General features: G+C 42.9%; 1 protein-coding gene across 1 annotated transcript in view; it reads left to right on the top strand.

Moving 5' to 3' along the window:
* nfia (nuclear factor I/A) overlaps positions 1–11,961 on the top strand; it is a 208,443-nt gene that overhangs the window by 15,642 nt on the left and 180,840 nt on the right. The window contains exons 4-5 of the mRNA XM_073843630.1: positions 2,593–2,667; positions 10,637–10,754. Of these exons, the coding sequence (XP_073699731.1) occupies positions 2,593–2,667; positions 10,637–10,754 (193 nt within the window). The remainder of the gene's footprint in view (positions 1–2,592; positions 2,668–10,636; positions 10,755–11,961) is intronic.

Here is an 11,961-nt window from a genome sequence, read left to right on the forward strand (position 1 = left end):
AATCCAATCATTTACTAATCAATTGAAAACAAGACCCACCCATTTTTTATCTCTTTGTATATTATGTTTTATTCAATCACTTCCTGACCAATAAAATCAAGCCCCACCCTTTATCTTCTTTAAATATTCTTTAAAATTTCTTAATACTGATTCCTGATCAGTGTTAATCTGAGTAAAAAACACTTATAATTCTTAACAAAAATGAAATAACTGAAATAACTAATGTAAAAAAAATAGCAATGGAGCTACTGTTTTAGCTCACTTGCATTCATATCTGGCTCCATTCAGATATGTACCACAAACTTTTCACTATCTAATCAATTCTCGTTGGATAAAATCATGCACTGCCCGTTTTTTCTCATTGAATATTATGTTTTTCTCATTCCTGATTTCTTAATACACATTCCTGATTATTGAATGTTATTCTCATTTTTAGATTTATTATTTCACGTTTTTGCCTTTATTACGATTGGACAGTATAGACACCTGTAGCCCACAAGGCTATTGGCGCTGACCATTGCATGTTATTTTAAGAAAAACAAAAACACTCTTTGTAATTCTTAATCAGAATTAAGTAGCTTGCTCAGCCTCTTAAACGACTTTCCGTCTCTGATGACATCACCAAGGCCAATGGCAATTTACAAAAATGGCAATTTAGCCACTGTTTTTGCTAACTCTTATTCACGGCGTGTGGCTCCGTTCTGGTACGTAACACACAATTGATTAAAATTGATTACAAAACAAGACCCGCCCCTTTTTTATCTCTTTGTATATTCTTTTTTACTCATTTAAAGAAGCAAGAAGTTCTTTAAAATGTGGCTAATGACCAAATCACCTAAAATATACACAATATCCACTTAAAGTTTTGATGTTGCATGAAAAAGTTGTTTTTAACCACCCAGATACAGTATAGGTTTGCTTGTCCCGAGGCCCAGCATAGTTCCACACGGCGCTCTTGTTGCTGCGCTGGAGGCTTGTTGAGGTCTCGGTGCTGTTGTGAAAGGCGAACCCTGGCCCCTCCCTACATGTGTGTGTGCGGCGCTACAGTGGACACAGCTGGGAGTGATTATCCGTGTTGAGATATAGAAGCCCTGCCCCTTCCCTCGCCCCTGCCTCCCTATATGAGGCACTCATGGAAATGCCCTCGGTGAACTCAGGGTGCATATGCTCCCTATACTGGAATTCTAGTGACGAAGGCTCCTTCGCTCGCTCACCCGCTTTCTCCCTCCTCAGCTCCATTGCGTCATCCCTCTATTTTCCAAGTAATGGTGGGCCTCACTTCTGCTTGGTATTATTGTTGTTTCACAGTATGTACAGCTGTGTGGAAACTTTGACTTTTTGCCTCTCTCGCTCTCGACCCTGTAGCCCACTGTCCTCGTCGCTTTGTCGTTTTGTAATCTACCTTGACTTCCTGCCACATGCCCTCTAACATACGTCTCCCCTCCTCTCGATACCTCCCCGAACAAACTCTATCTCACTTCTTCTCAATCTCAGGGGCATCTGTGCAGGAATGCTCTCCGGGTCTGCAGTCTTTTAGCTCATGTCAGCACTTTCTCTTGCAATGAGCCGTAGATATTACCCCTCCCTCTGTCCCTCTCTCTCTCCTTCGCTTCTCTCTCACTCTGTTTTTATTATTTATTATTCCACCCGTCCACATGCTATACGTCTCCTCATCTAGCCAGTCAAGACTAAACTCATTTCTATTGTTGGTTTTATAGCTCGCCAGCCACCGAGCAGCTCAGGAAGTCGTTTAATAGCTACATCACTTCTTCTTGAGATTCGTCTTGTCACCCCCCTCTATACATATATTTTTTTTTCTCAGGAGAAAGAACCTGGGCGAGCATTGCGATGCCGATTGTATATAAAACTTTTAGGATTCTTATGTTTTGCATTTATTTGCATAATGTAGGTATTGAGTTGAGTTTGATCATTTCTAATCTAGCGTATACTCTATGAACTGTATCATAAGCTAATGCCTAACTTCTGATGATAAATCTTGCCATATCAGCAGAATTTCACAAAGTATCTAAGAGCAGGTCTTTATAGGATATGCAGTCCACGCTGACTGCATGTTTTGATTCTGTGGTGTTCAATGGTAGTAAGTTTAGGGTCGTCTGGTTGTCTGTGGTCAAATCTGAGGCTGATATGGGCTCCTCCAGCAGAGCAGCAGCCCGCAGGATGTGTGGCAGGTCCTGGGTCAGCCGTAGTCAGCACAATGAACACAGTAATTGTGGTCTGTCTGCTGAAAGAGGCAACCGATTTCTGCCTGCCTCGCAAAGAATGTGTTAGATTGAGATTCCACCACATATCATATATAATCATGCTTTTTGGGCTTCCTGTGCAGCTCCTTGTTTATGTGTGTGCGTCACACCACACCGCAAAGAGCCTCTGCCCCACTGTACTGCAGACACTCATGGGACCAAATCCAGATGTGCTCTACCCTCAGTGTCACTCTAAACACTCCCTATTCCATTCCCCACCGGGACTGTGTGTGCGTGTGAGTGTGCTGTTGACATAAATGCTGTCTTTGCTCTGTATTTTGTCATGTTCATTCTGATAACAGTGTTTCTTCTCTGTCTTTTTGTCTTCTAGGGCACCTTGGCTTCCAGGACAGTTTCGTCACATCAGGTGTCTTCACCGTCTCTGAGCTCGTGCGAGTCTCACAGAGTAAGATCTCTACAGAGTTACAGTTAAAAATATCTTAAAACTCCTGATAAAATCAATTGAGCTTTCATAATGAACCTAAAAACATGTCAGGTTAGGTAAGTTTATTAGATGTGTTGTGTAATGTTCTCTTAGACCTGTTACATACTAGTATATGAAGCCCAGCAGCAGAATAAAACCACAATGTCTGAAGAACCCTTGTTCAAGCACCTTAAATTCAGCCCAAAGGTAGGATGAGGCTAGTGATTAACCAGTGTGCTGGAGGAAAGCTTCTCTGGTTTCTCAGCGCAGTTTTCAGAACAATGGGCTGAATCCACTATCCCTCCACTCATTAGAAATCGAAACACCAGCGAAATGCAGCAGTCAGCTGAAAGTGCTTCAGTGCAGTGCAGTTCAACAGTACTTGGACTCTCTAAAGTACAAACTAAGTTTTTTGTGCAGTCTTTTATAGACAGTGTTTCTTTTATAAGCTGGTTTCCGTAAATAAGCTGTACTTTTACAGCTTTTGGATGCGGCTTTTCTGATGTTAAATGTTTGGTGCTTAAATTTATCAATAAAGTGAACATAGCGAGAAGGTGAGTATTTTTACAACTTGAGATTGATAGAGCGATTAAGCAGAATGCAGAAAAAGAAAAGTAGACTTTCCCCTAGGAGCCGGGGAGCAAGAAGGGAGGATGGGACGGGAGTAAAAAACGTGACCTTTAAAAATTGCAGACGTTCACGGTGGAGAGTGACAGAGCGCAGCGCGATCCATACGTGCCTGTCGATACCCGCTAACAATAGCCGATCCAAAGCGCCTGTCAGCACTCGCTGGAGCCTTCTGATCAAAGGTGCATTGATCACACGCTTTCGTGACCTAATCCCGGGCGAAGGAGAGGAGAAGAGGGTGTCATGGGGCCCGGGCAGAGAGCCCACCGTGGTCTCACCTCGCAGTCTGCCTTCAAAAACCCTCAAAGTGCCTGCCAATGCAAAGACAGCGTCTGGAGAGAACAAACATTTGGGTGCCACCACATTCTGGCGACGTGACAGCAGACAGGCGGAAGGAAATGTAAGGGTCAACGTGAGTCCAGCTTGCATGGTGCAAAAGGATGTGATGGATGCGGAAAATGATGAAAGGTATCAGGAGAGAGAGGAAGACAGAGATATTAAAACTCAGCCAGTACTGTGCTGCATCAGAACTCCTGGCGTATGATGGTAACAAGATTAAGGAATATGCATAATTGATCCAGCTCTGCGGAGAGATCTGCTTTTATCCTAACATCTGTGACACACTGAGAAGAAAAGCAAATGCTGGGTGGCATATGCTGGATGTTCAATTCAAATCAAAGGGTTCTGCTCTGTTTTTCCCATCATCCTCTTCATTCTTCTCTCCTCTCACAGTCCAGTGGCTGTTAGTCGGCACAGGGTTGCCGATGTCTAAAGAGCATATTACTCTTGAAAGTTGAACAGGAAGAGGATTTTAGTACCATTTAAAGTCTAACCTTTGTGCAAAAGTTGTCAACACAAACTTTGAATGTTCTAATTCACACTCAGCCAGTTCTTCAATTCTAAATTTTGCAGCAATACACAACAATTGTCCACTAATCACCTCAGTGGTGCATCTTAAAAACTCCTTCACCTCATCTTCCACTCGCTACGGAGCGGCGGGAGAGTTGACAGAGTCTGGCCCTCCTACGTCAACCGCTTTCCTTCCTTAATGGGCAATACCATCTAAGAAGTTCAGCAGTCAGCAAAGCCCACAGTTAGCATAAGTCCTCTAACAGGATTGCTCCCTATGGAGTGACTGTGAATTAAAGTGCTGTATGCATGCACACTCATGACTTTGGTAGCTTCTTGTGGAAGGCACTGAGATCATGCTGTTGATTGAAGTGAAGAGGGTAAGTGCACCAGATTGGAAGATGGGTAGAAGAGGGTAATCTGGTGTACTGAAGTGGCGTATGAATTGCCCAGAGGAGTTCTGACGGGGCTTCTGTGCGGGAGCGTCTGGCAGATTTATTTAGGCGAACGGGGAAGAGGTTGAGTGCAGGCTCGTGCCCGTTCGGAAGATGAAAGGTCGTGATATTGAATGGACAACGGGCTGCCTTAGCTCTTCCCTGACTATACACTATGACCTTGGCTTTGTGCACCCATTACACAATTCAGTGGCAGCCCAATCGAATCTGCTTCTGTCGATCAATATCCTATTAAAGCACCACACAAAAAAGGAGAGGAAGAGAACGAGAGAGAGAAGGAGGGGCTGTCGGTGGTGGGGGAGAGCGAAATGAAAGTCTCCATAAAGTTAGCCGCTACAGCTACGTTTTTGTAAATGGAACTCCACATAATTGGCCAGTCGATACCAAGCTGGGGTAATTTCGGAGATTGGGTCCGCCTTTCCATATCCTCCTCCCTCCCCCTGCTCCTCCTTCATCAGCTATTCCCTTCTACCTTCTCGAGTCTTCCAGCATTCTTAAATGTTCCCAGGAAGAGCCACTATCACCTAGAGTTTGTTTTTTTCCTCACAGCTGAAGTCGGACACCGTCACGCCACAGCTTGGCACGCCGTCAAGCTCAGGTGAGCAAGAGGACTTGTACGCGAGCCAGTTTTACTGTTGCTGCCGCCCACTCAGAGCCTCTCCAGAGGAGATTGCGAGGGCTACAGAAGAGACAGGAGAGGATACAGGATTAGGATGAGGTTATTGTTATTAGTCCGCCTGCAAGAGCCTTGCAGAAATGTTGGCAAGCAGCACGGCACCGTGATCCAGGGGCAGGGACACCTGGAAATCCCTGGGTGAAGGCTGGGCGCTGGCACGCACCCTTTAGCCATATGACCGAACAGGGGGAGCGGATGAATTATGGAGTAGGAGAGGAGGCCGCTGTGGCAGAGACACTGCCGAGCAGCACCGGTGGGGATACGCCCACCAGTCTTGTCAGCACTGTGCCAACACTGGGCCAAAGCCTGCCAGTGGGCAGTGCCATCTGCAGTGAAATGCACACATGGGGCTTGAGTCTTATCAACACTAGCTTGACGCAAAATGCCCTACTTTTCACTATAATAAGAACCACTATGTTGATTTTGTCAAAATTTCCTCACCCCCATGTCATTCCAAACCTGTACGCCTTTAATCCTTAGTGTAGAACACCAAAAAAAGATATGCCGAAGAAGTGTCTCCCTTTTTCGTCCAGGTACAGGTTTGGAATGACTCGAAGGTGAGGATATGATGACAGAATTGTGATTATTGGGTAAACTATCCGTTCAAGTCAAGCCAGCAACCTGCTGATTATCAGCTGTTCTTCAGTGTTTTTTTTTTTGTTTTTTTTTACCAAGAGTAGTAATATGCTGAGTCCAGGACTACATTCTCTTCTATTTCTTGACCTTCCTCAACTGGACACCGACCTGTGGACTTCACCAGTGAGGTTCCTTCTGCCTTCTCTCCTCATTTGGTTTGATGGGAAACTACACGGTGAAGGCCCTAAGGTCTAGCCCCATGCGAACCGTCTTCTCCAGACTGAGAACTCTGGACCTATGCTGTAGGTCTATATCCACACAGGAGCTGATCCAGCAGAAAACCCCAACGAAGACCTGTCAAAGCTCACCAACTTCAGATCGGCCTTAGATGAGTTCCCATCACGCCATGGTCCTCTCGCTCAATAAAGCGATGAGGAGTAAGGCGGGGGGGAAGACGGGGTGAACAGACGTCCAGGGTTTTGAAGTTGATTGCTGCTGCCTTTGTTGTCAAATGCTTCAATTTGAAAATCCAGCCTGAACAAAAGCCGATTTTTTCTCCTCTCTCTTTCTCTTCCTCCTCCCCCTGCTCTTTTCAAATGAATAGCCTCCCCAGCTTTTGTAGATGCTTTAGCGGCCAGTGTTTGGGTGGGAGGGGAGGAGTATGTCTGTGTGTGTGTATGTTAAAAGGGATTGTCAACCCTTGAGACAAGAGACTACACCTAAAAACCTTCACCACGTCCAGGAGACTCGGTCACTTTGCTGTCTGTCAGCAAACTTCCTCTAACTTTCTGGCCTTCAGACCTGTTTGCCTGGTCTACAAGTTGAAATAGTATGGATGAAAGATATATCAGTGGACAATTTTTTGTCTTCCATGCACAGCTAAGTAAACCTACTCGCTGCACTGCCATTCCTCTGCACTAAGTAAATAGAATAGATTGAAACATTTTGCTAATGTACTTTGCGCCCAGCAACTTGAAAGGTAAAGCAGTAAAGATCAGAGAGAGAGAACAGAAGGGGAAGGAGAGAAGAGAGAGAGAGATCAATGCCGGCCTGATAGCCACAGGCTTCATTTGGAATCCTCCAAGCGAAAGCACTTGATAAAGCCTTTAAGAGGTAGAGACTGCGGATTACCTTTATGATTGATTTCCATTCCAGTCAGACAGACTGCAGTGTGGTCATTTTTCTACCCAAACTGCAGCAGCAGGGCCGGCCGCTCTCGGCGCGAGGGCGCATTTGTGTGTATGTGTGTGCGCGTCGAGGGCCGGCTGAGTTACTGCAGCCCGGTGCCCAGGTTAGCTCTCACACAAATTACTTCACATCCTACTATTAGCCATGCAAATGCAGCCGGCTTTACTGCTCATCGTAAATAACCCATGCTGCCACTTCTATTAGAGCGAAGAACCGCCCACCCCCCCTCCAAAAAAAAGTTAACATAAAGAGATGACTCAGAAATTATAGCACTTCCTTTCTCACTTCCTACGTGTCCAACTTTTAGCTGTTGGCTAGTGCACTGGCTCTCTCTCCCTCCCTTGGTCCAACTTGCCCCTTTAGCCGTGTCCTCTTCCAATGTTAATTAGGCAGCCCATTACCGTGTCTATCACAGTCTTCCACGCTGTCGTCCGCCCGACATCCCCCCCCCCCATACATACATCTCTCTCTCTCCGCCTGGGCCTGGCCTATTAGGTATGCAGGACCAGGGCCGCTCTCTTACACATTCGTGCTGTCCTCATCAAAAAATAGTGGTCTCAGTCACCATGAATATAAAGAGGCATCACGGCTTTATGTACTGTATGACAAAGGCGTTTGATAGAGCACTGCTCACCGATGACCTACAGAAAGGGGCATGGGGGGATTTGTAGCTTGAGGCGACTCGCTCAGGGAGGAAAGTTTTGTAACCATGCACAAGTGTTTCAGTAAGATAAGCAAATGTGTGTTAACATTTTTCTTTTATTTAAGAAAAAAAGTTTAAATTAAAGAAGTTGAATTGGAATGACAGGAAGTATAAGAAGAATTGTACAGAATGGTAATTTGTTTAATATGATGAAATATATTAAATACAAATCTATCTATCTATCTGTCTGTCTGTCTGTCTGTCGTATTGTCGTTCTATTGTTCATCTCATCTGTCTATCCATCCTTCTTTCTATCTATCTATCTATCTATCTATCTATCTATCTATCATCTATCTGTCTGTCTGTCTGTCTGTCTGTCATCTATCTATCTATCTATCTGTCGTATTGTCATTCTATTGTTCATTTCATCTGTCTATCCATCCTTCTTTCTATCTATCTATCTATCTATCTATCTATCTATCTATCTATCTATCTATCATCTATCTATCTATCTATCTGTCTGTCTGTCTGTCTGTCGTATTGTCGTTCTATTGTTCATCTCATCTGTCTATCCATCCTTCTTTCTATCTATCTATCTATCTATCTATCTATCATCTATCTATCTATCTGTCTGTCTGTCTGTCTGTCTGTCTGTCTGTCTGTCTGTCATCTATCTATCTATCTGTCGTATTGTCATTCTATTGTTCATCTCATCTGTCTATCCATCCTTCTTTATATCTATCTATCTATCTATCTATCTATCTATCTATCTATCTATCTATCTGTCTGTCTGTCATCTATCTATCTGTCTATCTATCTGTCTGTCTGTCGTATTGTCATTCTATTGTTCATTTCATCTGTCTATCCATCCTTCTTTCTATCTATCTGTCTGTCTGTCTGTCGTATTGTCGTTCTATTGTTCATTTCATCTGTCTATCCATCCTTCTTTATTTCTATCTATCTATCTATCTATTAGGGGTGGGCGGTACACCGGTGTCATAGTCAGCACCGGTGTGTGACGTTGCGCCACGACATGGATTTTCTAATACCGTCAATACCGTAATAAATCAATTATGTGCCTCGAAAGGCTGCATTTACATCAATAATAGCTCATTCTAAATAATAAGGCATTAAATGTTCTTCAAACGTTCAGTTGTGGTCTGAATACCTGTCCTTATACTATATATCTTGTTGTAAATAAAAAAGTAAAACATATTCGTATCAGTTTTGCAGGTGGTAGGTAAAAGGGGAGTGGCCATTAAACGACTGGTGAAACATCGTGAAGAATGGTCTGTAGCCTATACCAGGGGCGGAGTGGCAATCGGGACGACCGGGACTTTTCCCGGCGGCCGGCCGAAGGATTTACACAGCGGATCACAAATTGAGCGGGCGCGAGGCGATATTGTATATAATTTTCGCACTTTCAATATGCAGGGTATAGAAAATGCTTTTAAATGAGTGCTCGCGCTGTTTACTTTTACTTTCGATTTTGCGATAACGCACACTCTCTGTAAATGGAGCAGCACATCTTATAACAGATATTTGTCAGTGGGTACAAGACTGTAGCAAATGCTCCAGTCTATTTTTGTCATCTCTCTTTACTTTCGACCCGTGATCATTCAAATCTAAAGGTCATTGTACACCGAGTCCGATTTTCGTATGCGTTTTTTGTTTTGTTTTGTTTTCTTCTTATTCACCATCCTTATCAAAATGCTTGTTTTGGATGCGAAAATGCAGAAAATCAAACACGATCCGATTTTTTTTTTTATGACGGACGAAAGTTTCAGAGGCAGTGTGTAAACTCGATTAACATAACCTGTATTTTTTTTTTAACGTGCAAAAATCTCGGACGAAAATTTGGTACTCATGTGTGCAATGACATTAACTCCAGCAGCTCGTGTTGGATGCAGGGTTGCCAAGTCCGCATTTTTCCCCACAGAATTGGTCTACTGAACTGTTGCCATTGGTTGATTTCCCCCAGTTATTTAAAGGTTTTAAATATTGCAGAAATTAAATAAAAAAAAAATCATTTTTGTTTTGTTGTACACTGTTAAGTCAGATCTTTAGGTTTTTTGCAAAATAAATAAGTTGAGAATGCATAATATTCTCCCATGTCTCTTTTTGATAAGGATACTTATATTATAAAAATATTAACTTTATTCACATACTAAAGGGACAGGACAGGCTACTCCTCCCAAAATGTACCAAAAAAAGTAATACCGTGATATTATACCGTCACCGTTCAAAAGATGAAAAATACCGTGATATTAATTTTAGGTCATATCGCCCACCCCTACTATCTGTCTATCTGTCTATCTGTCTATCTGTCTATCTGTCTATCTATCTATCTATCTATCTATCTATCTATCTATCTATCTATCTATCTATCTATCTATCTATCTATCTATCTATCTGTCTATCTGTCTGTCTGTCTGTCTGTCTGTCTGTCGTATTGTCGTTCTATTGTTCATTTTATCTGTCTATCCATCCTTCTTTATTTCTATCTATCTATCTATCTGTCTGTCTGTCTGTCTGTCGTATTGTCGTTCTATTGTTGTTCTATTGTTCGTTCCGTCTATCCATCCTTCTTTCTATTTGTCTGTCTGTCTATCATTCTATCTATCATTCTATCATTTTATCGTTCTATTTATTGTTCTGTCTGTCAATTGTTCTATCATTTTTTTAGCAGGGCTAAGGGTTTTGTGTGAGTTAAATCAGCCATGTTTATAATACAGTTGTTGTCAGATTTTATTGCTGTTTTCTAATTAAAGAAGTAAGCTTGTTACACAGCCAAAATGGTGGCCGAGTAAACCAACTCAGACTCTACTTTTACCTCAGACTTGGAAATGAAGATGAACTGCATCTTAATGTGATGCTTCAGACCGTTTTTGTTCTCAGGTACTGATGTTTGTTCTCTTTTTTTTCTGTGTGTGGCAGCCCCCATCGCGGCAGGGACGGGGCCCAACTTTTCGTTGGCAGACTTGGACAGCTCTTCCTACTACAGTATGAGCCCTGGGGCCATGAGGCGCCCCCTACCCAGCACTTCTTCTAGCAGGTATGCACTCGAAAGACACACACACTCTCTCTCTCTCCTTCACTCTGAGTCTTAATTAATCAGCCGAGGCAGAGATTGATGTGTTGGCTGAGCGTTCGAAGAGGCTGCAGGAGTCTGAGCTACACAAGCTTCCAGCATATGTGTGTCCACCTGGAACCTTCTCCCTCCGCCACCCGCTCAGCCTACAGGCCAGTCGCACACACATACCGCTCCCCAATGTAAAACCGCACTACGTGGCACCCCGTGTGCACGGACAGATGTGTGTATGTTTGGATGTGTGTGTGTGTGTGTGTGCGCAGCTGAAACGCAACGTATAAACGGTCACTGTGATTTCACTGATGGGCCAGATTTCGCTGTCACTTTTACATAACGCAGCATACCTAAAATCCACACACGTGCAAACGTACATAAACATTTGCGCTAATATTTAACACGCACGTTTGAAAACACAACAGTCACGCGTTAGCCATTTCCATTAAAAAAAATGTGTTGAAAATGACAGAACGCTCTCGTTAGGAAGTATTTTTGGACATCATAGGTGCTTTTGATGCAGTTTAGCGCGCCAGCTTTGGAGTCCATGTGTGTGCGGTCAAATACATCTGTATGTGTGTACATGTGTGCGTCTGCCCACATGCTTCAGTGGCCTCTTCAGCCAGGCCTGCCAAACCAAACATCTGGAATAAGGACCCTGTGTGTGGCTGCATGCTAGAAACTAATTAAGCGATTATGAGTGAAAAACACCAGTAGGCCTTACATTAACAAATAAATGTCAGAGCTCAGCTTACAGCAGATAACTCACACACACATGACCACCAGCCTCCAATGACTCCTCACTTCTTGGATGTGTGTGTTAGATTGTAGCCTGTGTGTGTGTGTCCGAATAAGCTTGCACATGTCTTTGCTGTCCACTTTTTTGACTTGAATAAATATGTTGTACATAATGTCAAGTCAATATAAAATCAAATTTACAGTTTAACTTGTTAAAATGTCTTTAATTATTCTAAAAGTAAGTTTATTTTCCTCTGAAGTAACTTTTCTACATGTAAGGATTCATTTATATCAAACGCACACACACACACACACACACACACACTGCAATAAATATATATCACAAAATGTTAAATAAATGAACAAATTCCTTTTTTAAAATCAAACAATTTGTCAATGATTTATTTATATTTTGTATACAACAATTTGTGATTTATAT

Source organism: Garra rufa, chromosome 7 (genome assembly GCF_049309525.1).
Source record: "Garra rufa chromosome 7, GarRuf1.0, whole genome shotgun sequence".
Lineage (NCBI taxonomy): Eukaryota > Metazoa > Chordata > Actinopteri > Cypriniformes > Cyprinidae > Garra > Garra rufa.